At 38.8% G+C, this 26,757-nt stretch overlaps 2 protein-coding genes across 7 annotated transcripts; one reads left to right on the top strand and one right to left on the bottom strand.

Annotated features, from left to right (window-relative positions):
- Positions 1–3,692: 3,692 nt before the first annotated feature.
- LOC124641977 (erythroid differentiation-related factor 1) lies at positions 3,693–16,437 on the bottom strand. Of its 3 annotated transcripts, none has more exons than XM_047180259.1 (16): positions 16,228–16,437; positions 15,518–15,702; positions 14,936–15,044; positions 14,271–14,408; positions 12,922–13,063; positions 11,893–12,591; positions 11,501–11,625; positions 11,335–11,388; positions 10,832–10,960; positions 9,838–10,498; positions 9,112–9,270; positions 8,250–8,469; positions 7,569–7,746; positions 6,835–6,974; positions 5,901–6,058; positions 3,693–5,365 (listed from the first exon to the last, which is right to left on the bottom strand). In XM_047180259.1, exons 1-16 carry the CDS (start codon positions 16,267–16,269, stop codon positions 4,986–4,988), a joined length of 3,519 nt encoding a protein of 1,172 aa, XP_047036215.1. In that variant the 5' UTR covers positions 16,270–16,437; the 3' UTR covers positions 3,693–4,985. The 3 variants fall into 3 exon arrangements, with proteins under 3 accessions (XP_047036215.1, XP_047036216.1, XP_047036214.1); XM_047180260.1 differs by having other exon boundaries at positions 10,832–10,957; XM_047180258.1 differs by lacking the exon at positions 11,335–11,388 and having other exon boundaries at positions 11,447–11,625.
- A 1,522-nt stretch (positions 16,438–17,959) lies between these two features.
- Positions 17,960–26,398, top strand: LOC124641954 (zinc finger protein on ecdysone puffs). 4 transcript variants are annotated; one of them, XM_047180224.1, is made up of 12 exons: positions 17,960–18,101; positions 18,518–18,820; positions 19,236–19,399; positions 20,174–20,447; positions 20,826–21,093; positions 21,489–21,535; positions 21,689–21,778; positions 22,249–22,397; positions 22,804–22,972; positions 24,674–24,797; positions 25,131–25,256; positions 25,982–26,398. In XM_047180224.1, exons 2-12 carry the CDS (start codon positions 18,518–18,520, stop codon positions 26,167–26,169), a joined length of 1,902 nt encoding a protein of 633 aa, XP_047036180.1. In that variant the 5' UTR covers positions 17,960–18,101; the 3' UTR covers positions 26,170–26,398. The 4 variants fall into 4 exon arrangements, with proteins under 4 accessions (XP_047036180.1, XP_047036179.1, XP_047036178.1 ...); XM_047180223.1 differs by having other exon boundaries at positions 21,489–21,540; positions 21,694–21,778; XM_047180222.1 differs by having other exon boundaries at positions 21,489–21,778.
- Positions 26,399–26,757: the final 359 nt, after the last annotated feature.

Raw genomic sequence — 26,757 nt, 5'->3', positions numbered from 1 at the left:
GTATAACTTTTCCGTTATTACCCCTTTATAAATTAAACTCTCTCACACCTACCGTCGTACCTAATGTCTCCGTTTTCAGTGTGTCAAATGTATTTATGTGTGCAATAAAGAATAAACCTACAAACAATGACAATAAAATTCAAAAAAAACATCTAGAGAAATATTTATCTAGTTTTAGAAAACAAACTAATAAAAATACTTCAATATAATAATCATATTTTATCAAGCGTAGGCTTGCCGACACAATGTCGTACGTGCTTCAAACACTTCACGTGTTAATCACGCGACTTGCTATGTCTTTATTTAGTTTTATAAAGATTATATTACACAAATAAACGACTACAATAGTCAATAAGATAGTGTACTAATATAAATAGTGTTTTACCTAATATTAGAGGAATGCTAACATTGATAAGAATGGGTACAACAATGAAATTGTATTATAACTACGTCATTCATAGAGATATTTGCTACATCATGTAACATAGCCAGACATAGTGACTAACTGGTATCTGGTGGAACCGAATACTGAGATAATTAAATTTTATTTGTAACATGAGATCCATTTCACAATACATGGTATGGGCATGTAATGAGGAGGGATAATACGCATGCAACAAAGTGTGGTCTAAGTATGAATGTAGATGGATGGAGAGGAAGAGGAAGACCTAAGAAAAGATGGATGGATTGCCTGAAACATGACATGAATAGGAAGGGAGTGAGTGTCAGTATGACGAGTGACAGGGGAAAATGGAAGCGGAAAGACAGGGCAAAAGGAACATATTGCGCCGACCCCAAATAAAATTGGGAGCAGGGCAGGAGGAAGATGATCCAATTTACTGCATCATCCATGGAGAACATAATAACTAGCGGAGGTGCCATAACGGAAAATCTCCTAAGAAAGTAGCGCGCCATACTGCGGGTGAGCGGGGGACGAGGAACGTTACTATCAAACCCTTACACGCCTCCTTTGGACCTGACCATTTTATGTATTAGCAAAAATCGTTGACAGATGGCTCAAAGAACCCGAACGCCTCGTTAGTTCACTCATAACTGATCGTTGCCGTCATGCCCACCGTATGTATTTGAGCTAGAAGAAGGCGCCTGACCTATCTTCATTATGGCATCTCCGCTCATCTTTCCTTCAGTCATATAACCACTTTATAAGTAACTACTTCGTTGGTCTAGTTATCGCAAGCGCGGCTGCTGTGCTCGAGGTCTCGGGTTCGATTCCCGGGTCGGGCCGAAATCGCTTTGTGGGTTCTCTTAAACTTTCACAAAGCAGCCCGGAGCCTGGAAGTTGGTGATTGATTCATCCGTGCATCGGAGAGCACGTAAATGTCGGCCCTGCGCCTGATCTCTCTCCGGACGTGTCGGATTGCCGTCCCATCGGGTTAAGGAAGGAATAGCGAGTGTGCGTTCGCGCAGCGGAATGTTGTTGAATTTAAAGATTTTAATTATGCAGATAATTAGTGTAAGACGTCCTATAATTGTGTATGGTAAATAAAAATTTGTGTATGCAGCCATTGTGGAGAAATTCACCAAAAACAGATTCCGCTGGGCGAACGTTGGCGAACGTTGTCCTGGCGGAACTTTTTTTAATCCATAGACTTTAGAAGAAAAGAGATGTTTCCGAAAATTAGTGTGTATTTGTGTATAATTGATTATGTATGAATGAAATCAGTGCATGCATAAACTTCGGAGAAATTCAAGTTTCCGCTACGCGAACGTTTGGCCATTAGCTAGTTTTCATATAAAGCGCTTACATAGAGAGCTGTAGATTTTTACATACGTTGTTTTGAATTTGTTTATATTTGTTTAAAAAACAGATTTAGAAAAAGTCGTAGGGTTTAAAAGATAAAAATATAAACGTAAAATACACTTATTAGGTCTTAGTTCTTAAAGTATGCAGTTTGGGGTCTAGATTTTCACGTTTACACAAACCTTGTAAGTGTCTCCAACATGTTGCCAAGTATCAATGATGTTCCGTTAGTAATTAAAAAGTTATAGGATATTTTACCATGAATAGATCACTGTTTACAAAGCAGTCGAATATCACGACGTTCTAAAGGAATTGCATGGTAAAATGTATGCCAATAATTAGTTTAATCATTCAACTATTCACTTGCAAAATTTCATGTCATTAAATTCAGTAATTAAAGAAAGACAATTATAATACTGACGGAGCATCGAAAACCTACATAATCCGACCAAGTTCGGATAGCTACAAAAAAGCGGCCGTGCCATATGTCTAAGAAACGTTCTTAACTTGGAAGGTTAGTATATTTATTAATATGGTACAGTTGCGTACACAAGCTTTAGGCAAAAATAAAACAATTGCATTTCTTGAATGAAAAATATGTTTTTAATAATAACGCCACTATCTACGACATTTTAGTTAAAATACGTAACGTTTATTAACGTTATTTTTAATCACGTAGTTAAGTAATTTATGTAAGTAATAATAATAAAAATATTTTTGTACACGGATATTTAAATAGAGAAGTACTTGTTAATTGAAGATTTATTTTTATCGTAGATAGTGGCATTATTATTAAAAAAATATTTTTCAATCAAGAAATACAATTGTTTTATTTTTTCCTAACGCTTGTGTACGCAACTGTACCATATTAATAAATACTAACCTACCAAGTTAAGAACGTTGCTTAGACATATGTCACGGCCGCTTTTTTGTAGCTATCCGAACTTGGTCGGATTATGTAGGGTTTCGATGCTCCGTCAGTATTATAATTGTCTTTCTTTAATTACTGAATTTAATGACATGAAATTTTGCAAGTGAATAGTTGAATGATTAAACTAATTATTGGCATACATTTTACCATGCAATTCCTTTAGAACGTCGTGATATTCGACTGCTTTGTAAACAGTGATCTATTCATGGTAAAATATCCTATAACTTTTTAATTACTAACGGGACATCATTGATACTTGGCAACATGTTGGAGACACTTACAAGGTTTGTGTAAACGTGAAAATCTAGACCCCAAACTGCATACTTTAAGAACTAAGACCTAATAAGTGTATTTTACGTTTATATTTTTATCTTTTAAACCCTACGACTTTTTCTAAATCTGTTTTTTAAACAAATATAAACAAATTCAAAACAACGTATGTAAAAATCTACAGCTCTCTATGTAAGCGCTTTATATGAAAACTAGCTAATGGCCAAACGTTCGCGTAGCGGAAACTTGAATTTCTCCGAAGTTTATGCATGCACTGATTTCATTCATACATAATCAATTATACACAAATACACACTAATTTTCGGACACATCTCTTTTCTTCTAAAGTCTATGGATTAAAAAAAGTTCCGCCAGGACAACGTTCGCCAACGTTCGCCCAGCGGAATCTGTTTTTGGTGAATTTCTCCACAATGGCTGCATACACAAATTTTTATTTACCATACACAATTATAGGACGTCTTACACTAATTATCTGCATAATTAAAATCTTTAAATTCAACAACATTCCGCTGCGCGAACGCACACGAATAGCGAGTGCACCTGTGTCTGCGCAAATGCTTGTGCACTATAACATTATTATGTCCTGCGCAGCTGGCTGATCTTAAATGAGAACAGACGCCGTGGCCGAAATCGGCCGTGGACGCCGTTATTAAGTAACTACCATGCTGCATGCATGACACGAGGGAAAAATAAATGAAACAAGAGAAGTAACATATAAAATACTGTATTTATTACGATAAATAGAAGACACAGCTATACATATCAGTCTTACATACAAAACATTCGAGACGCTACACAAACAATGATTTGCACCATTTAACTATAACGATAACCGAACCATTTTCAGTTGTTAAATCACTGATTTGACCAATGGGCGGCAAATATACGGCTGGTTACCAAACCATAATTTGGTTATCGTTAAAGTTAAACAGTGCAACTCACCAAATGGTTCAGGTTCACCGACAACATAGAAGTAAGTTTTCTCCTTCAATTTTCAAAGTTAACAATTGTTAAAAAAAAACCGACGTTACGTGTCGGTGAACTTGGACTTAACTTTAAGTAAAACTGGGCAGATATCTTTAAAAGAATATCCAGCAACTATCTATCTGAAATATAACGGAAGAGGGATAGATATGCAAAATGCAGTCTCTATTTGCCACATAGAAATTTGGATATTTACAAAAACGGGTCATAATTTCATTTGAGCTTATATGTACTCCAGTGGGGCCCAGCAGGGCCAAGGTCTGCCGAGGCTGTGGGATTGTTCGAAAGAGTTACCGTGGCCCTGGTAAATTTAAAGACAGAACACGACGATTTTTAGTCAGTAAGAGTCTAACACTCCCTCACCGCTGCTTACCCACAGCGGGAGGGGTCATTTGATGATTTTTGACGTCGTTAAAAAAAGGAGCTTATATGTACTTCAATACATAAAAAGTGAAGCTTTGTATAGTCATTGTGCAATCTACGTAATTATTTCTTGGAGATAAACCCCCTTTTTTACTTACTTGGTAATAAAAAAGTACCATTCAATACTTATAGATCGAATGGTTATTTGACACTGGTTTTCTATAAATATAGGAAAGACAGAAATCCCTTAAATAATATCGATAATCGATTATTTTCATTTCACAACACTATCGATGCTAATGCTAATGTTTATAGTATCGATATTTTATTTTTATCTATTGACTTGTGCCAGTAAGTCTGACAACCAGTCTTACTTAGAGGTATTGGGTTGCCCGGATAACTGGATTGAGGAGGTCAAATAGGCAGTCGCTCCTTGTAAAACACTGTTACTCAGCTGCATTAATTATGTATACTAAAAGCCGACCTCAACTTAGTCGGGAAAAGGCTCTTGAGATGATTTTCATCTATTGACTCCAATTTTTTTTTCATAACTGGCGTCATATTTCGATAAAATAATCGATTATCGACATTACTTCTTAACTTTAGCTCCGCACTAAACAGCACCACAGATAAAACAAAATAAAACTTAATAACCTATTCAAACTCCTTGGTTATTTCGTCCATATTGACTAAAACATCACAAATGCTTGCCGCATACAACCTTATATCATCATTTTTTTTAATTTTGAGACTAGCGCAATACAATTTTTTGTGTAAATCAGTTATTTTCTCATAATCTTTATTTGATTTTGATCTACAGTACTGAATTATAGATTTTAGTATGAAATGTAGTCTGTTTTCGTATAGGGAGAGTAGACTATGTTCGTTTTTCATAGTTTTCTCGTCTCCATCGTCAGGTTTTGGCGTTTCCTTTTCTTCAGGGTCTTTATCCTTGAGGACCTTCATGATGGAGTGGCATTGACGGAGGAGTTGGATCGCCGATTGGAGGGACTTCAGTTTTAAGTTGGGGGATACTGTTGACAAGAAAATTATTTATGTTGAATACGTACATGAAATTGAATTTTAATTAACGGTGTGAAACGTTAACTTGGGTTCTAAAAACTAACGACTCTAAATACTAACATTAATTTAAATTCTATCATAATAGTCTTAACTATGATGTAGAATAATGTAGATAAAAAAAGGGACAGGTATACCTAATTGGATGGTACTTACGCACTAATATCAGAAACTATTTGATCGATATGAAAAATTCCTTATTTATTGGGGAAGGCTATAGTTTTCTTTAAAGTCGGGGTTGACCGGGTAACTGGGTTGAGGAGGTCAGATAGACAGTCGCTCCTTGTACTCAACTGCATCTGGTTAGACTGTAAGCCGACCCCAACATAGTTGGGAAACCGGGTAGATATGTTTGATACATGGAGAAGTTTTTCCAATTATTACTGCTATGGGCGAAGTGTCAGAATTTACTCGATTGGTTTATGTTATTGGTTAGGATGTGTAAGGCAATTTTTTGATCATATTGAGTAATAGTATGAGTATAATTACCTGCGGCCTGAGTCTCGAGCACAGCAACATGTTCTAGTTGCACCGTGAGGAACATGCTGGCGTCCTCTAGCAGAGCGAACATGTTCGATGCCTGTTCGTAGTTTGTTCGCGTTGCGTTTAGCAGTGTACGCCGTTTTGGACCTTCTTCTTGGGTTATCCTGTGAAGAAATGTTTTGTTTTAGAATATCGTCAGCTTTATAACAATTCGGCTCATCTCTCTTTAGAAATCAAATTACTAAATATACGCGACTGGGTACTGTTACAGATACCGTTACCAGTACGGTAACAGACAGTGTTAATTTTTACAGTTGCTGGCATAGGTACAGATGCATGTGCATCGGAGAGCACGTTGCAGATGTTCTCTCGGCTTGTCCTACTGCGGCTATGAGAGTGAGGGAATAGTGAGTGCACTAAAATATGTCCTGCGCAGCTGGCTGATCTTATATGAGAACCGCCGAACAGTCGGCTAGGCCGACATTATTTACCCGCGTTCCTAGGGTACTAATTAGGGCTGCCATCCGTCCGGGTTTCCCCGGATTTGTCCTCGTTTGGAGGCCGTCCGGGGGCCGCCCGGGCGGGGTTTCAAGAAGTGTCCGGGGAAAACCCGGACACGTTTCATGTAAGGAAGCATATCATTGAATTTAAGTATATGTTAATAGTAAAGGGATTACAAATTAGGTTCGGGGGAAAAATGCGATTTACGCCAAATGTCCGGGTTTTTTTAATGTTTGTCCGGGTTTGGCGAAATTCGAGATGGCAGCCCTAGTACTAATGCTAACGGGATAAAATATGACCTATATTACTCAGGAAGAGTGCACCCTTCTAATTGTACACGAATTTTTAAAATCAGTTCAATAGTTTGGAAGTTTTGTACCACAAAGAAACAAGAACTTATTCCTCTTTATAATATTAGTATACAAGAATTATTAGTTACCTATACTGCGAGTGGTACAACGACCCAAGTCGGTGGTACACCATGGCAGCACGGAACTGGTATAAGTACTGCCTCGGTCCCGGGCTCAGAGGACAATGCTTCAGCGCATGTTTCAGGGCTTCCGCTACTTCTGTCACCTCCTGAAAAATAAGGAAAGATTATTTAGGTCATTTTTAAGTCGTCTAAAACGTCTGACACGGTCTTGTAAAACTTCAAGAACAACGTTAAAAGAATTAAGGTATTTGATCGCCTTTAAGAACATTATGAATGATGATGACGACGATGATGATGATGGACAATGATGATGACGATGATAATGGTGATAATGATGACGATGATGACGATGGTAATGGTGATGATGATGACGATGATAATGATGACGATGATGACGATGATAATGATGACGATGGTAATGATGATGATAACGATGATAATGATGACGATGATGATGGTGATAATGATGATGATGATGATGATAATGATGATGACGATGATAATGATGACGATGATGATGGTGATAATGATAACGATGGTAATGATGATGATGACGATGATGATGGTGATAATGATGACGATGGTAATGATGATGATGATGATGATAATGGTGATAATGATGACGATGATGACGATGGTAATGATGATGATGACGATGATAATGATGATGACGATGATAATGATGACGATGATGATAATGATGAAGACGATGATGACGATCATGATGATGATGTACTCACGTTGTATATATCAGGGGTGTCCTGCATGAGCACGGCCCTGGTGTACAGGTGACAGGACAGCTCCCAGGCCACCAGCTCCCACACGGACGTGGCGCCGCAAGTCTCCTTGGGTCCCAGGAGTGAGAGGGCAGACTGGTATAGTTCTTCTGCCTCGTTGTAGAGACGACGTTTTTCACTTCTGTAGGGTAAAAAGGAAGGCATTGGTACAGTCATAGACTATAAAAAGGAAGGCATTGGTACAGTCATAGACTAATAATTAGTTATTAGTCTATGGTACAGTTCAAAAAAATAAAAGTAATTTATTTTAAGTAGGCTGAAAATCTATACTTTTGAAGTTCAAGTTTAGAAAAGACACCCTCATAAACGCCCGCATTTCACCACTTCCTATGTGTTTTAGCTGTAAAGAAGAAATGGTGGAACAAACTCCACAGTATTTTTTTTGGAAGATGAACCGATTTGAATACTTTTCAGACCACAGTGTTTTCCAGCGGTGGTTCTCGGATCTATCAAGATCAAGATCGGCTAAGAGGTTTTAAAAGGAGAGCATTTTTAATTTGTAATTTCACTTTTATTTTACTGCTGCTACCGGCAGTTTCCCCCGCGTAAGAACTATCCCTTACCCGGATAGCTTAAGTAACAGATCAAACAAAGAAAAATAACATATAAGTAAAGATTACTTACCCAAATCCACCCTGATCACAATGCGCCTTAAACCTCAAATACCGTCCCTTATTACAATACAGTAACGCCAAGTTGGGTATATCATTAACTTGTTTAAATATCTCCGTGGCCTCGTCGAGGCAATCGAGTGACTTGCGAGAGGTGACGGCGAATTGTTTCAGGAGTAACTTCGCTTTGGGATCCTTTAAGTCCGGTTCCTCTATGTATTTCATGTAGATTTCTGAAGGAAAAAGGGTGTGTGTTTGTATATTTCTTTGCGGTAATGGTTGGTATACAGGAGAACAATTTCTTAGACAAGATGTCAAGATGAACGAACGCCCAAGGTGGTGAGTAAAATTAAATGTATTATGCCACTGTTCGTCTCACGACATTTTACACGTAGAAAGCATTCATCCATGCTTGATAGTTTTTTTGTAATCCTTACAATGTTTTCAACGATAGAGTTTCAAAATGGTTTACGTGGTTATTATGCCGACGTCTCGAAATTGCAAATCGATATTTAACGACTCATAAATGGAACCTAATACTTATATGTTGACGATGTTCTACAAAAGAAATGGCATAACTACGAAATTGACGATATTAAAGTGATGTGGCGTTAGTGATCCTAACATTTCTATAGCTTTTTCTGTTTTTCACAAGTGAGAACCATTAATTGGCTCAGTGTTACTCATATTATTTTAATGTTAAAGTCTTGATTAGCATTCCATATGTTATACAGGTGGTACATTTTACAGTCTAGAAACAATATGGACCCTATAGGGCACAGCATACTCTCCCCAACAACTAGTTGCTGGTTTTGCTGTAAATAAACTCGCTTGTGGGGAGAGAGATGTCTGCCGGGGGTAGACACGTCACTTACGCTGAGCATCATTCATGTACCGCACGGCGAGCTCGTTCCTCACGGAGGCTTTGCGGCGGAGCAGCTCGGCGCGTCTGTCGGCCGCCGCCGCCGCCGCCGCGCTGTACGCCGCGCACGACAGCAGCATCGCCGACACCTCGCTTGTGGGGAGGGAGATGTCTGCTGGGCGGGAAATAAATACAGCGTTTACTTTGGATTGTGTTAAAGTAGGTATTTAGTTTGCATTACTCGCGAATTTCCGAACATAGTAGTACATGGTACAGTTGGACTGAGTAAATTAAAACGTTTGGACGAAGTACATGGGACAATTGGACGAAATTCATGGGACAGAAGAGATTGGACGAAATATATGGGGAAGTTGGACGAAGTACATGGGACAGTTGGACAGAGGACATGGGACAGCTGAACAAAGTAGGTGCCTGGGACAGTTGGGCGAAGTATATGGGACAGTTGGACGGAGTACACAGGACAGTTGGACGGAGTACATATCCGGGAGAGAAATTCAAAAGATCAAAACACCTGGTGGATACGACAGTAGTTATAGATTGAACGGTACAAGTAGAAGAATATGTACAAAATTTTTAAAATACATATATTCCAATTTAGAAGATCGGTAAAAAAAGAAAAAGTTGAACCATTGCACTTTTCGAACACTATTATTTTACAATACTTTGTCGTATGATTAAGAAACCCTAAAAAGATCAAAAACATTATAAAAATACTCACCAAGCTCAAATTCATCAGCCACAACTTTATCGACCTCTTCAATCATATCATTTTCCAACTCCAATCGAATCTTACTATCGATATCGTGATCCGTCTCAAATTGCTTCTTAAACTGCTCAAATCGATGCCAAAACTTGCTCATTTGGAAGTAATTATCACCGACACGGCCAATCAGACAGCCTGCATCCACCACTTTACTTTTAATTATCATATTTGACAACAACTTCTGGCATTTGCTAGCCATATCGATATATTTTAGAGAGAACCCGTATTGTTCATTTGAGTAGCTATATTCAGCTAGGGTAGCGTATGCTAGGCAAATATTTTCGTAAAGTAAGGTCTTAAGATGTAGTTTCCAAGCGAAGTTATCGTCTCTGTTCGGTTCATGCCATGTTGGGTAGACTTTTTTTTCCTTTAAAACTTGTATGGCGTTTTTATCGATATTCGATTTGGACTCTATGAGACAGTTGCCAGTTTTATCAGCTGTTTTGTCGCTGGTCTTTCGCTCTCGTTTCCGGCGTCTGCTTCTAGAGTTGTGCTCTTTAACTTCGGTCTTCGTGATTGGTTCGTAACTCATTTTGATTGGCTCGAATGGGTTCGCCATTTTAGGGTGCTGTTCCTCTATTATGATTTGCTGTTTTACGCGTTCGCGTTCTTCTTCCTGTTTGGGGAATATTTTTTAGAAGAGTGTAGCAAAAAGAAGATTCACATCATAAGGAAGGTCAATGTACTTGTAAAATTGAATACAACAAAAAAAACAAAATAAATTGGTCTTTACATAGATTTGATCTTTTATTTTCTTGAATTTCTATATGTTGAACTTTGTTCAGTTTCACGACTATATTGACATTCCTTTGGATTACATGTACCCTTTTTATGTACCAAATATGTTTCATGGCACACGAACAATGTAACATTTTCCTAAGAAACTTAATTTTTACAAGTTACAAATCTTAAAATCACCATGACCTTACCAGCACCCCATAAGCCTTACCTTACACTTGTTGATAGTAACATGGTGCAGCGCGAGCAGCCCCTTGAGCGCGTGCGTGAGTGCGCGGCCGCAGCGCTGCGGCGCCGACGAGCCCAGCGCTGAGCCCGAGTCTGACGAACTCTTGCGCTCCTACAGAATATCACAAAAATAAGTAAAGAAAATGGGGATATGAGAACTGTATGGTGCCATGACTTCGATCAACAATACTCCTAACCGTTTTAAATCGCTTATCGGAAATCTACAGTAGTACTTAGTATTGTTGATCGAAGATAGATGACAATAGATATAGTCCTAAGTTAAGGGATTAATATGACGACGCGATGTTAAAAGTGGGGGTTTAACATTATAAACGTGCCCAAACATCATAAAGGCATGTTAATTTTAGAACAGGATCCAAGTTGGGGGTTTAAAATGACATAATGACAGAAAAAGTGTCTGCAAAATTTCTTTTTGAGATAGCACGGTTGCCGTCCCCCGGCCGCTCCCCCGGCACGTGCACTCACCCCGATAGTATCGCGCACCCTGTCCCCGATGTCCCGGAGCGCGAGGTTGTGTATCTGCAGCGCGAGGGCGCTGTCCCCGTCCCCCGGCCGCTCCCCCGGCACGTGCACTCACCCCGATAGTATCGCGCACCCTGTCCCCGATGTCCCGGAGCGCGAGGTTGTGTATCTGCAGCGCGAGGGCGCTGTCCCCGTCCCCCGGCACGTCCACTGCGCTGTCCGCTCCGCCCCCGGTTGGGGGATATTCACTGGTGGCGAAGTCTGGGTCTTCGCAGTCGGAGTCTGAAGTTTCTTCTAGAATTTTCGAGAAATATAAGTTCAACTTTCCGTCTACCGGGTCAAAAGACGACTTTCTTTCCGCTCGAAAAATGTACATATTATGTGCGAGAACATCCGCTAGCCTGAAATCACTTTGAGAGTACTGCTAAGATCCAATAAAAAGTATTTCTATAATCAGGTATAAAGTCATTTATAAAGTCATCTACATAGATTCTGCCGTTAGAATCATAATACATTAATCCTAAATCAACGTGCATAAAAACTTCATAAAAAATCACTCACCTTTAAAATCTGGATTAGCCGGATTAGTAGTAGCCGGCACATACAAATCCGCCAGCATATAATGCGAAGACGCCACAATTTGCGGATACCTTTCCACCTTCAACAACTCTATAACATGTTCTAGCAACTGCCGAACATGTTTCGACCTGTTAGTCATCCGCATATTTCTAGCCACGCGATACAAAAGCATGGCCACCGGAGTAGTAAAAGGATTATCTAGACTATCCGGACAGAGAGAGGTCAAGTCATACAATTTGACCACATCATCATGAGGACCTTTAAACAGCCAATAGGTATGCCCAGCTTTAGTTGCGTTCGATTTTAGGAACGACAGAATATTTTGGGCAACATTCCTGATAACTTTCGGCGAAAATTTCGAGTTCTCCATGTTTGGAAGGTCTTCTGTTTTCATTGGCTCGTATTTTTGCACGATCCCGTCTAGATGGTAGCACATTAGGACTTCGGGAACATTGCACATGAGGTTGTCAAGCCAATAGTCGATTCCTGTGAGGACGTTGATTGGTTCCCTTGCATCTCGAAGACGGAGGCTGACACAGGGTCGGTCCTTGTCTCCAAAGATTGGAAGGTCGCTGCCTATGAGCATGTGGATGTCCTCGAAGGTCCAGAGTACGTTTCGATTGTATAGGTGCTCGTTTGGCGGCTCTTCGGCACGAGTTTCTGGTTCCGGGAGGAAGGGGCCTGTGGAATAATGAGTTACGATGGTTTGATCACTTTGGATTGTGTTGATTAAAAATCGTTAAAAAGGGCAAAAGCCAGCTTTATCGGTACATATGAAATTGAAAGTTGCAAGAAAATTCATTAAAGTTTAGAAGAACAACTTAGATCCATGTTCACCTATAACACAAACGGCAGTTTTTTTCATGAATTTATGAATTTTCACGTTAAAGTTTCAAAGTAAACAGTTGTTTTCAGAAGAATGGACGCTGATGTTGTCGGTGAACATGGGGTTTGGGACGCTGAAGAAAGTATTCTCCTTCCGTGATAAACCTAATCTAGCATAAGACATACGTTTATCAGGCAGACACACGGCCTGGGTGTCTGGTGCTGGTTGCAGCGGCTGCAGCGGCGGCGCCACGCTGTGCGAGAGGAACTTGTGCGTCAGCTGCAGCGCAGAGCTCGGCGCCGGCGCTAGGGTCAGCGATGTTCGCTCCTGGAAGGAAATTATGAAGTTTATGGCTTTAATGGCAGATTACTTGATCATTTTAAGGCCTCTGCGACTGGCGCAGCACATTGCACATTGCTTGGGGTATGGGCCATTAGGTCGCCATTAGGTTTCTAGAAAGCTGTGACTGAATGAGCTCTCTGGACAAGTGTTTGTGGAGACCATGGCGATTTAAACCTTTAATTTTTGAAAAGAATTTGTAAGTTAAGAAAAGATCAATTCGATTCTATAAAAAATCGGTTCATTTTGGTTTTCACCCAGATTTTTTAAAACACTTAAACCACAGATTACTACAGATACTTCACTCAGTAGAAAATTTCCAATACCTATTACGATAATTGCCTACTCCTTCGCGTCAACAACCACTGTATGCTAAAATGCGCCTAAATGCTCGAGCGTACAGCAGTGATTGCTTCGCACCGCGCGATTCCACAGTAATCGCATGGCTGCCTCTTCGGTAAAATTAAATTAACATAACTTTTTTATCTATGTTATTGAGAACTGTCTTTCATCGGGCGTAGGAAAAAGAACTCTCGCTACACAGACTTAAAGCGCATTTTGATTCGTTACGAGCGCGTCAAGGACTTGTAGGCACATTTTTTGAAGGTTACGTCCGTGCTTTGCAGTGTTTTATGAACATTATCGCAGTTGTTAGTTTAGCAGTTTATATTCGAATGTTTTCTTTCGAAGAGTGCATCTTCTGTACCTTGTAGGTACTATTAATTATTCTGTGGTATAACGTTTCTATGTAACAAAATTATGTAAATCTGTGTCTGAAAGGCAAGCTAACGCTTAGTATATGTATACCTATTAAACTGTCAAATTCTAAGTGGATACCGGTGTCCGCACACCTACTGTCTTTTAATTAGGTCTCTAATGACGGTATGTGAATTCTTTTGCTCGATTTACACCCATCTACAGCACATAAGGCACCACACGGCATCGTAATACGCGTACGAACGAACAGCACTATTAGAAGTCGGTTAAAAATTGAACGGCGTGCGCGCGCTTCGCTTGCGAAAACCGCACTGAATTTGATCCGCCGGCGGACCGAGACCGCTCGGCTGGGCGGTAGGCACTTATAGCGCGCAAGTACATGGAGTGACGGAGGCCTGCTTAAACTTAATGACCTTTAGTTGGTCTTCGTTCTTTGTAGAGGATAAAGGCAAGAAACAGCCTAAAATAATCTACTAACCTGTTCTGACATGGTCTTCAGTATATTCTCATAGAAGAAGTCCTTCAGCCAGGACCACTCCGACTTCATGAGGTAGTCATACACGTCGAAATCATCTAGAAGTAATGTGTTCTCAACTCGGTGGACCATCATGCTCACCTGTAACAAAAATACTTATTATGTAACTAGCTTCCACCCGCGGTATTATCAGCATCCCAAGAGAACTTCTTCGACACGGACAAAATATAAGCTATGTTACTCGGGAGAGCGTAGCTTCCAAACAATGAAAGAATTTTTCAAATCAGTTCAGTAGAAAACAATAAACCTAAAAAACAATGATCCTCTTTATTATAATAGTAAAGATATAAGATATAGGTCAGCATATGGAGGAGTTCACAGGAAACATGTAAGGAGAGTTCATATAGGAAGAGGGCGAATACATATGGGAGTACACAGGGGTAGTACAAAAGGGACTACATAAGGAAGCACATAAGAAAGTTCATAAATGGGTAAACAGGGAAAGCATATATAATGGAGTAAACAGGGAAATATCTGGGGTAGTTTATAAAGACGAACATAAGGGAATTTATTGGAGGAGTATACACATAAGAGACTACACACTGGTAGTACATATAAGAATGATACATAATGGGTGGACGGTTATTTTAATATGCAATATAACTTACAGTTCCATTAGGCTGATAAGGCAATTTGAGCAGTTTCTTAATGCACTCTGCACCAGATATAACGTCCACCTCTCCAACACAGTCCGGGAACATGTGTGCCATTCTGAAGCTGTAAATAGAACAGAAAAAATCATAGTATTTATTGTGATGAACAAATATTTTGCTTATTTGGATTTTTTTATGTTGCCATGTAAAACAGAAAGGTTGAAAATTCAGATTAATACACTAAAGTATATTTATGTGAATAACCAGTGTTACATTCCTTAACAGTAAACAACTGTTCAAAAATATAGAACATATTGTTCTTTGAAACCTTAAAACAGTTGGAGAATTGCATCAAGGTTTTTAGAACAAAATATTTCTGAGTTTGAGGTGTGGTAAAATATATCTATTCATAAGCTGTATATTTTTTCTATATTGGAACTCAAAAAATACCTGTATTTATTAAAATAATTATTTATTTGTGTCTTCATCAAATTATAAAATGTGCATTATGTTTGTTGATCTGTTTATGTAATGTTTCTTTTTAGTAAATGGTTTGAATGTCTGTAGGTCTAGATAGATAGTGAAGTAAAACTATACCTTGAAAACCCCGTCCCTCTAGTGAGAATCTGTTTCAAGCCGTACGAGTCTATAGCAGCCCCCCAGTTTGAAGGGGGCATATTGAGATCTGTGTTGCATTGCAGACGAGCATATCCCACCGGACTCTGGAATGCAGTGTATTTCACCACTGCTGTGGATTTGATTCCCGGGGAGGGACTGCGACTCTGTAAAATAAGGAAGAATTTATTTAGGTATATTGGTTTTTTTTTCTAGAAAATTTGGTAAATAGGTTTGAATGCTGTTTATATTTTTAATTGTTCCAAATTAAGTTTTGCTTATTACATTGCATATTTATTAATGCTGTTATTTATATCGACACATCAAATCTATTTCATCAATCAGAAAGTGCAGCTTTTGTGTAAGAACCAAGAACTTTAAGGATAAATTATTATTTCATACATCATTCTATTGAGCAGGTTTGCTCTACATATTTCTGATATATTTATTTTGAATGTACATCATTACAGAAGCAACTGCTGACAAATAACATTTTACACAAATAACAAGTAAAATCATTACTTGTAAACTTACTTTTATAGTAAACAAGATTCTCTCAATCTCTTTTCACAAAAAATACTTTACTTTTACTCAATCATTTAAACTATCATAGAAAAGTTAGCTTTTCAAATCATGTGTGCCAAATGGTTATTGTAAACAAGTCGAGAAAAATTCTAGAAAAAGTAAAATACCTTGGTGCGTTTTTGGTCATTGTCGGCCTCCATATCTTCCATCTTACAGTTATTTAACACCTGGATAAAATTAGTTACACAACAGAACCGTATCTGCTTACAGCGTTGATATTATTCAATTTAACGTGGGTTTGGAATTTATTTATTCTTTTCAAGAACGTATCACGATCCTGAAATGTCTTTCTATTGACACATAATTCTTATTTCTGAGCTCATAAAGACTAATTTCGTTTAGCGGATTGCAAAAGAAAAAGTAAAAAATATATTTTCATTTGTCACTGTCAGCCTGACGTATTGTTTTTTTTTCGACGTCCAGACACGGGCATAGTTAATTCGTATTTTGGCATAAATTATCATATGGCTTTATAAGGTCATAAAAATTGCCTTATTATAAGTATCAATTTAACTGTTTTATTTCTATTGTCTTAATAGTATTTTCTGAAAATCAAATATTCCACCTCTTTCTCTAATAAAATTAAATTATAAATTAAAAAAAACCCCCGACCCAAAAAAAGTACGCAATTAGTATGACAAAAGGTTAAAAACGTTAAACCCTATAAAAAGCAAAAAATAACTTTTAACACTACGTAAGTACCAACTAAAGCATGTCAGACTAAACTAAATTTTGTCGTGTCGGGGGACCGCTCTAATTTATTAGCCTAACGTTAGAAGTAATTAAGTATATACTACTTATAACTGTGTATATAATTTTGTTTTATACGAATGTTGTAATTAGGTAGGTATCATTTGATTTATGTAAGTATTTTTGAAGGTAAAAAGCGGTCCCCCGACACGTCAAAATTTAGTTTAGTCTGACATGCTTTAGTTGGTACTTACGTAGTGTTAAAAGTTATTTTTTGCTTTTTATAGGGTTTAACGTTTTTAACCTTTTGTCATACTAATTGCGTACTTTTTTTGGGTCGGGGGTTTTTTTAAATTTATAATTTAATTTTATTTCATGCTTTTTGAAGGAGCTCCTTAATTTTTTCTTCTTTCAGTTAATTTCTTTTATTTTAAGATGGGGTCGCTCTATGCGATCTCGGACAAAGGATGCTGTTTAACAATCCTCATAACATACTGGCTCTGGGAGAATTGCACAGATTGAGGAAACATAAACCTTTGGTCATTCTAGATTTTCAGCGAAGATATAAATCGGTTTATCCGTTTCATTCCGGCATTCCAGGGTTTCATCCGCCACATCCCATTTCCAGTATCAGGTTCTCGTCAATTGAAGAGAACTAGTCAAGACAAATTCAACGAGCCCAAACTCGATGGGTTTACTAAAAGGCAGTTCAGGGTTACGTCTCCTACCTTCGTGCCCTAACAGCAGACCAGCTCGGTGGTTCCAGAAGACATTAGTGTTTCAAATTTCAGATCCCACACATGCTTGCAAGTAAACTGAGCGTGTAACATTCTTCTCACACCTAACAAACGAGCTGATGACCTTGAAGACCTGAACCGATTTCCACCAAACATAGCTAAGAACACTCCCGAATGACACTCCTTTTAAACAAAAAAAACCGCATTACAATCGGATCATCCGTTTGGGAGCTACGATGCCACATACACACACACACACACACACACACGCAGACACGTCAAACTTATAACACCCCGTCGTTTTTGCGTCGGGGGTTAAAAACTTATAACACCCCGTCGTTTTTGCGTCGGGGGTTAAAAATCTAAATTGGTCACACTCTGGCCAAACGCTGCAGCGAGCGAGCGGCTGGGCATCGTCGGCCATATTTGTTGCATTTGACGTTTTATTAATTTTCGGTCGTCGTCGTTCTTGCGTGTAATTTGCATTATCCATTCTTGTGAGTAATAGCAGTGCTGTTAAGTTATTTTAATCGTTATATTTCATCCGTGTAACTGTAAGTATTCCCATAATTATATAATTTTTCATACGTGACTAGGAATAGCCGAGTTGAAAAATCGATGATTAGGTACACGGGCTACGTAAGCAAGCGTCTTGAGTTTGCATTTCTTTTGTAATGATTCTACATGCATTTTTAGTAAATAAACCATGTAATATATTTCAATCAAATCTAAACAATGCCTTATAAAATGCTCTTGGCTTCGGATCCAAGGGAGGAGTGAAAAATCAATAATCTTGAAAATCACCTTGTGCTATTTTCTGCCGGCCGGCAAGCACCTTTCTATCAGTACCTCAAACAAAGGGAGCAATTTAAATACCACGTTAAGCGTCAAATCGTAAAATTACATAGGTACATAAGACGCTTAGAAATTCATTTCTCACGCTAGGTTTTCTATTGTTGTAAAATCTAAGATGGCGAACCGTAGACCTCAAAGTAACAGCGGGCGTCGCATGGACTTCCAACGCAATGATCGCGGGAAGAACTTTGGGCGTAGCGGCGTCTCGCCATGGCAGGGCGGCGGCCCCGGCGGTGGCTTGCCTAACCTGCTGCCTCTCTCGGGGGGCTCCACGGAAGCTACACTCGCGCTCGCTAGCAACATTATCAACCTGCTGCAGCCGCGGCAGAACCCTGTCCCCTCGCTCCTCGACATGCCTATAAGACGGGACTTCGGTCCCAATATGGGTCGGTATGACCGCGGTTATGGTCCCAACAGGGTAAGTACCTCTCTGAACATATCACCATTTTTATAGCAATTTAAAGTGAACATAATCAATTTTACAGTTTTAATGACCTGCACAGTCAATTTCCTGAATATTCTGTATTGTGAATACTATTTCAGCAAAAAAAACACTATGTATTAATGACCTTTCTATGCAAAAATGTATAATTTCCTATGTAAATGTTAAAGTTGTTAAGTAATATGTCATCATTTCATGCATGAAAGAATTATAAAGATCTACTCAAGCTTCCCTTCTTGGATCCCAGAATCTTCAGTTGTAGTTCAAATAATGTTCATAATCACAATTTTAATGACAAATCTGAAGTATTTCAAATTTCAGCACTTCTTCGTGGCTCGTAGAGCCTGGCAGTTTTCGTACTAACAAACATGTTCTGATCAATTCCCTTTAGATGGGCAATCAAGGTAATTTCCGGCGTACGGGAACTTACAATCGCTCCGGTGAGCGTGTCAACAACAATCGTAAACCGTATAGGCCCAATGATGGGCAAAGGCAACAAAACAAGAGTTCCCCGAAAAAGGAGGCCGATTCAAAGGCTAAACCTGTAAAGGAGAGGTAAGGAACCCTGAATGTTTCCTTCCGGTGGTGACACCGAATTTCTTGTGCCTCTGCTGGGGCCGAGCCTCAATGTGAATAAGTTTCTGTTAACACCCTACGTTCACCGGCCTTTGAACTTTAGCCGAATTGGCATTACATTAGTTTCTGCCTCTTTGAGGTGTGAATACATTTCAACAACAAATCTCTGATGTTTGTTTTACGTTTCTATGAAAATTGTCTTCACCATAGGCAGGTATATCATAGCTGTATCTGTCTATACTGCTTGGTCTATCTCTAGACCTGACACTGGACCTTCATAACCAAGGGTGCATAGCCCATCACTGGTTTTTGAACCGTAACCAAATGTTTTATGCTTACTTCTTTGGATTTTAATGGATTGATAAACATTGAAATAATTGTGATTTTGGTAAGTGTGTCATAAGAGGAATTTAGTATTAAACATTACAAGGACCTATTTTTCATTCATTTCAAATTTTTTAATTTCTTTACAATACTAATAAATTACTGTCAAAACTCAACTTTAATTGAATGCATGTTAATAGGATCCCTGTAAGTTCAAAAACTATATTTTACACATATTTAAACCATATTTTACAAGCTATTTGATTGCAAGAGCCACAAAGTATACAAAAAGAATGCCTTTTGCCTCCATTATTGTATTGCTATACTAATAGCCAAGCAAACAAACCTATCCGAGTAGCATAGAAATCTTCAGTGGACAAAACAGCACAAACAAATCACATTTCTATATATTGGCCATTTATTTACCAGCAAAGCTTCACGTACTGAGACGGAAGAGAACAACGATGCTGACTCTACCGATCAGAAGGATAAGGAAAAGGGTGAGGACACGAAGAAGGAGACGCCTAAGACCCGGTATGATGACATCAACCCTCAGTTGCTGAAGTGTCATATATGTAACAAGAGCATGTGGGATGGGAGGTCGTTTGAGAACCATCTCAGCGGTCGAGCCCATGCTATCATGATGACGAAGACTGCGGAGAGCTACGCCCTCACTGCTGATACTATGAGGCAGGAGTTTAAGGTGAATATTTAATACTTTTGATATTTATTTTATGACCAGACTTAGGAACCAGCTATGTACTACTTATTGTGGAAGTGTACTCCCGAAATTTTATCGCAGTCAACTGTTTTATTGCAACATTTTAATTTGCTCAAGTAATTTAGGACTATCCCATGTCTAAAATGCATATTGTGAGATATTCTTGGCAAATAAATTACATAACATAAGTACAGCTGCCTAATGTAAAGTTTCGCTACAATGATTCAAATCCATTTTGTTCTGCCTCTTAAACAAATTAAACACAAATCATTTGTTATTACACTACTATGGAACTAATATGTAAGTTTGCACAACATGATATTATGTACAAAATCCTTCAAAAAATGATCTCATCACCAGATCCGCGAAATGAAACGCACTCGCAAAGCCGGTCAGCAGCCAGCCCGAGACTTCTACTGCGCCATGTGTGACATGTACGCCGCCGATGGGGCCATACATCGCACGACCGTCGGCCATCGCAAACTCAAGAAGTACCTCCACCCAACCTGCACGTCCTGCCATAAGGAGATGCCCACCAGGATCGAGTTGGATGAGCATCGGTTGACTGCGGAGCATTTGAGGAATATGCAGGATAAGCAGGAGATCATTACCAAGCCTAAGCCTGAAGGTGAGTTTGATATCTCATAGTTTCCGCTAGCCGTTTCTCTCTCGACCTGTGGGGACTTTTTCTGATACATCGACAAAATATATAGCCTATGTTCATATAGGGTTAGGTTAGGTTAGGTTAGTATAATTTTCCAACATTGAATGGATTTTTCAAATTGGTTGATTAGTTTCGGAGTCTTCAGGGGAGAAACAAACAAATCCAAATAATCAAAGTTTCGATATAGACTAGCTTCCGTCAGTGGTTTCACCCACATTCGTGGAACTACGCCGCTTACCCTGATAAAAACTGTCTGCCTATGACTGAAAGTGTTTTTTTAAGTTAATCTGTAATTCCTAAGATTAGCAAGCTGTTTAACAAACAAACTTCACCTTTATAACATTGCTATCATTTCCCAGTGATGGTGATCTCAACCCTGAACATGGAACAGCTGTACTTACGCGAGGACAGGCAACGTCGTCGTCGCAACGATGACAAGACTGACGAGAAGGAGCCCGAGGATCATGACGCTAAACAAGGAGACGGAGACAACCAGGTCAGTGATGATTGTGGATATATTCATTACTCTCTAGTGATGGAACAGCTGTACTCACGCGAGGACAGGCAACGTCGTCGTCGCAATGATGACAAGACTGACGAGAAGGAGCCCGAGGATCATGACGCTAAACAAGGAGACGGAGACAACCAGGTCAGTGATGATTGTGTTAGTTTTAGTTCTCGTTATCTGAGGATGATTAAGTTACAGCCTCTTTTTATTGTCCCACTGCTGGGCACAGGCCTCCTCTCACACGGAGAACGATTGAGCATTAATCACCACACTGGCTTAATGCAGGTTGGTGATTTTAGACTATGGTCCATTCGTCCTCAAGATGTTCTCCTACCACTGATGGTGATTGTCTCAGAAACTTTGAATGGCTGACTACCGGATTTTTATTACAATACTAGAATAGGCAATATTGATTTCACTCCTACTTAATCACTTGTATGCTGCAAATTATTATAGAAAAAGAGAATATCAATTGTTTTTTTTTAACTGGACAATTCTGGCCATCCAAAATTTAAAGTTATTTGCATATACTTCTCAAAAATTAGAGAAGCAAGACAATATGTAATGTTTTCTTTATAATGTTCAATTTATAACTTAGCCTGCTTTCCCAGGAGGGAGCAGAGAAGAAGGAAGATGGAGAGTCCAAACCAGAGGGTGAGGAGAAGAAACTGCACTCTATTGACCATGAGAACACCATACTGGACTACAAGGAGGGAGATGACCTCACCGGAACTACCCAGGATATGTTCCCGGCTTACAGGTGAGTTTTATGTGTATAATGATGTTCATATGAATAAGTAACTGCATTTACTGCTTTATTATTCCATTTAAAATACAGATTTTAAATGGAAAAATAAAGCAGTAAATAAAAAAGCAAGTAAGCAGTAAGTAAAGCCACAAACTGTTGTGGGATATGTACTGAATGATTTTCGCCTTCTTTTCAAAAGAATAAAAAAATTGCTTTTGTCAGATATGTGTAGAATGAATACCAATGATGTGTCAACTTTTTTAATTTTCGAAAAAATAGACTTGACATACAAACAAATAGACATGACGAATTCATAAAGGTTCGGTGTCTTGCCTGCCATTCAGTAACGAAACCCTTTAAAAATACTCTCCCTTTTTGCCAAGTAGAACAGTTTTCACACAATATCTCTCTCTCGCAGCACTGAACGCGGAGTCGGCGGTTCATTCCTCTCCGAGTTCCGCTGCGTACAGTGCAGCCTGTGCCGCAAGCTGCTGGACAGCGAGGAGACGGCGCAGGTCCACCTCCGCACCTGGAGGCACCACCAGCTCTTCACCCGCCTGCTGGCCGAGAAGAGCGGCACACAACTGGTGAGCAGACAGGCACCACATAGGCCCAATTTCATCAACAACATAAACATCAGATTTCTTAAAACAAATGTTTACTGGCAATCTTACCAGTAACTGGGTTGAGGAGGTCAGACAGACAGTCCAACTGTCGCTCCTTGTACTACCACTAGTACTCAGCCAGCTGCATCCGGTTAGACTGGAAGCCGATCCCAACATAGTTGGGAAAAGGCTCAGGAGATGATGATGCTGTTTACTGGTCTATTTTTAAAGTAAACATTTGTTTTTAGAACAACCAATGCTCATGTTGTCGGTGGTTTTGTGCCTTAGTTTGTTGGGCAAGTGAGAAAAAAAATTGTGTCTCAATATCAAGGCCAAATTATAATATTTTGGTTTCAAATAGTTTTTTGTATAGCTTGTTTAAGCTCAAATGATGCCCCACTACCTCTTCTGCACATAAAAATGACAGTGGCGGCAACATTTCAGCTTAGACGAGTTCCAAGCTCGAAACAGTTGTAAAGCTACGTACCAACGTTCGTAAAAATGTCATTCACACACGCATAGCAGAGTGTATAATAATAAAAAAAAAAAACGCAATTTCCATAGTGTAACACACATCATCATTGGAATATTTTTTATTTTTAGCCATACCCGTACCCGATAACAGGAAAGTCGGTATGGAAGACATCATTGACAAGCCCAGTATTTTATGGTATTCGAGGAAACATTGTTTGTTTGTTTGTTCCTCATTGAAACTGCTGGAATTTATTTGAAAAGTAGACAAAATTTTCTTGGATTCCAAAATATACTGGTCATTCTGTACCTAAATGTTTGCATGACAAACAGATGTGTGTCGTGTTTTCGCTGTTATGAAACTTGAAGAAGAAAAGGTTTTGTTTTTATATGTATTTCATTAAAATGTTGTACTAGGTTTTTTTTTTGTCGATCGTCGCATGAAATTGTTGTTTCTCTACTGTTACAACGACATTTTATAATTTCTGATGTTAATTATTTCTTAACTGTTAGCTTAGACCTTCAGTTGTAAAAATCTAAAAATTCATTTTTCAATATATCAATGAGAATTCTTACCCTACAATTAGACTATCTGTCATTCTGATAGCACAACATTTTTATCTTCTCTTCATCTTCTATTACAATTCCTGTTATACAGATTTTTTTGATAATCCATTGTTTTGTCTATGTGTTTATATGTGTGGTAGTTCCTTATATAGGGTGATTGGTAATTAGTGGCCTATACTTGAACACACGATTCTTGTCATGATTACAAACAACTTTAGAAAGTAACATTTTTTTTATACTCATTAGTTTAGTCACAATAACTCAACTGTTTCAAAGAAGTTTTATCTAAATGTCTAATATTCTCGTAAGTGTCAGAAATCAAACTGTTTCAAACTTTGAACTTTGCGTTTGTTTATTTGCTATAGTGATTAACATAATCCACCTAATTATAAAACGTGGTTTTAAAAAAGTACCAGCTTTTGTACCACCTATAAACCACCGTCCCAAACAAAATCACTAAAGCGGGTACTTCTTAAAACCACGTTTTGTAATACGGTGGAATGAGAATAAAATAAATATTCTTTGGTCAAGTTTTTTAATCATGAAAAGAATCGCATTTTCAGATATCGATCACTAAATACTAGTCACCCTATATTTATGTAAAAAATCTTCATTAGTACGACAAAATGTTTGCATTGTCATCAGGGCGGTGACGGCAACAAGAGGGCGCATAACTCTGAGGATGCGAGTGAGGGAGACGCCAAGAGGCGCAAGACTGATGACCAGGAACAGAACGGACATGATGATGCTGATGAGAATGATGTAAAAGGTTAGTTTAAGTGAATTTTAGATGTAAAAGGTCACGGTCATCATCTGCCGAGCCTTTTCCCAACTATGTTGGGGTCGACTTCCAGTCTTACTGGACCTGACAAGGATGGTAAGACTGTTTAAGAAAGCTAATTAAATAAATAGTAACGTAAAATATATAATAAAATCTAGGAAATTAGGTACTTACTACAAATATGAAATATACTATACGTTTTTCTCTATAAACAACAAAATTACTTCAGAATAAGACTGCCTATTCATTTATTATATTACTATTCAAGTATTCCCCATTTTGACTCGTGTAAGCCACATACTAATGACCTCAATGTTACAGATGAGACTATTGAGAACAATGGCGAGGAATCTAGAGATGGCGACACTGACGCTCCCATAGCTGATGACCTTGAAAACTGGGAGCAGACTGTCGATGAGATACTCGAAGACGAACACGATACCTCTGGTAAGAATTTATTTACTTTAACTACGAAAATTATGAAGCTTAATGGCCTTGCTACAAAAAGTTAAACATACGTTCGACACGTGTTTTAAAAAATTTGCCATACAAAATTTTCTTAAGTGTCAAATGTATGTTTAACTTTTTTGTAGTAAGACCGTAAGAGATTGTTTGTTTGAACGCGCTATCTCAGGAACTACTGAAAAAATATTTTGATATTAGATAAGCTATAGTACTTTGTCCATGTGCGCGGAGTCGTTCCCACGGGACGCGTAATTGAAACTGCTGGCGGAAAATAGTATATTTATTGTTTAAAAGTTTTATAATCAAATCAAATTTTGTTGCTGCGGTACACTCACAATTATTGAAGACTCATTTGATAGAACAATCCCTTGACATCATCTGTTTTTTAACCGACTATAGTTCGGCCATTCAGAGAATGCGTTCCTGACACGTCGCGATTGAACTGACGACGTAACTTTGCAATGGCGTTGCAGTTACGATAAAAATATTTTTGCTGGTTGTTTACCGTTTTAACAATTGAGGAGCATTAAAACAACATTATTATATCAATAATCAATGAATGTAGTTACGTCGTCAGTTCAATCGCGACGTGTCAGGAACGCATTCTCTGAATGGCCGAACTATAACAAATAGCATACCATCACAAACATTACTTGCTGTAAATAAACACTATCTAAAATCTTATACAAAAATTATTCCTCAACCAGGAAATCAAGAAACAGAACAACAACCAGAGCCAGTTCCCGAAAAAGTCCCAGTAGAGGAACCGGTGAAGCCTGTTGAGATTGAGAAGCCCAAGACTCCACCAGCAGTTACCGCCGTCGCTGAGGAGAAGCCTCGAGGATCCCCGCGCGGAAGAGGCCGTGGCCGGGGCAGAGGACGCGGAAGATATTAATTTCCTTTGAGGATAGTTAGCGCCAATAAGTTTGCGTGTGTGAAGTTAGCTGTTTAATTCATCAGGTGTAAGCTATACTCCATTTGAGTCTAGTTACAGCCTTCTTATCGTCACACTGCTGGGCTCAGACTTCCTCTCACATGGAGAAGGATTGAGCGTTTAATCACTTTAAGTAAGCAGTAAAAAATCTTGTCAGATCTCTTTACACAAATAAACTGCTTACTGCTTAGTTTATTTATGGTTGTACTGCACGATATCCTTTGAAAGGAAAGTAAAGTGGAGTCTATTGTGGCCGCAGGGTGTCCGGGTCCTCCTTATCTGGCGGGCCAGTGCCTGTCGGGGTGCGGAAGAATGCTTCGGCAATACCCGTGCCCTCGACAAAAGGTAATTGGAGGCAACACCGGAGTCTGACACACCCCAGTTCAGATCTCGTGGAGCCCATAAAAAAACACTTAAACAATATCTGTGGCTAACTTCAGAATAGTAATGTTATTTGGCGCGAAACGTACTTGTATAGATTATAATGCTTTTTTATGTCTCTATTATGCATGAATAATGTGTTTGTGTCAATTTCGGGCTAACGATAGC

The sequence above is a fragment of the Helicoverpa zea genome, chromosome 23, assembly GCF_022581195.2.
Source record: "Helicoverpa zea isolate HzStark_Cry1AcR chromosome 23, ilHelZeax1.1, whole genome shotgun sequence".
Classification (NCBI taxonomy): domain Eukaryota; kingdom Metazoa; phylum Arthropoda; class Insecta; order Lepidoptera; family Noctuidae; genus Helicoverpa; species Helicoverpa zea.
The sequence above is the reverse complement of the archived record's forward strand: the minus strand, read 5'-3'. Positions and strand labels throughout refer to the sequence as shown.

What these genes read in the sequence shown, in the direction of transcription:
- LOC124641954 (XM_047180222.1), top strand. Translation starts at nt 18,518, where the DNA reads ATGGCGAACCGTAGACCTCAAAGTAACAGCGGGCGTCGCATGGACTTC. An exon ending in GCTAAACCTGTAAAGGAGAG is followed by an intron (nt 19,400 to 20,173) that starts GTAAGGAACCCT and finishes TTTATTTACCAG; the next exon opens with CAAAGCTTCACGTACTGAGA. An exon ending in TACCAAGCCTAAGCCTGAAG is followed by an intron (nt 21,094 to 21,488) that starts GTGAGTTTGATA and finishes ATCATTTCCCAG; the next exon opens with TGATGGTGATCTCAACCCTG.
- LOC124641977 (XM_047180258.1), bottom strand. Translation starts at nt 16,269, where the DNA reads ATGGAAGATATGGAGGCCGACAATGACCAAAAACGCACCAAG. An exon ending in CTTATCAGCCTAATGGAACT is followed by an intron (nt 14,409 to 14,935) that starts GTAAGTTATATT and finishes TTTTTGTTACAG; the next exon opens with GTGAGCATGATGGTCCACCG. An exon ending in GTACATGAATGATGCTCAGC is followed by an intron (nt 8,470 to 9,111) that starts GTAAGTGACGTG and finishes TTTTTCCTTCAG; the next exon opens with AAATCTACATGAAATACATA.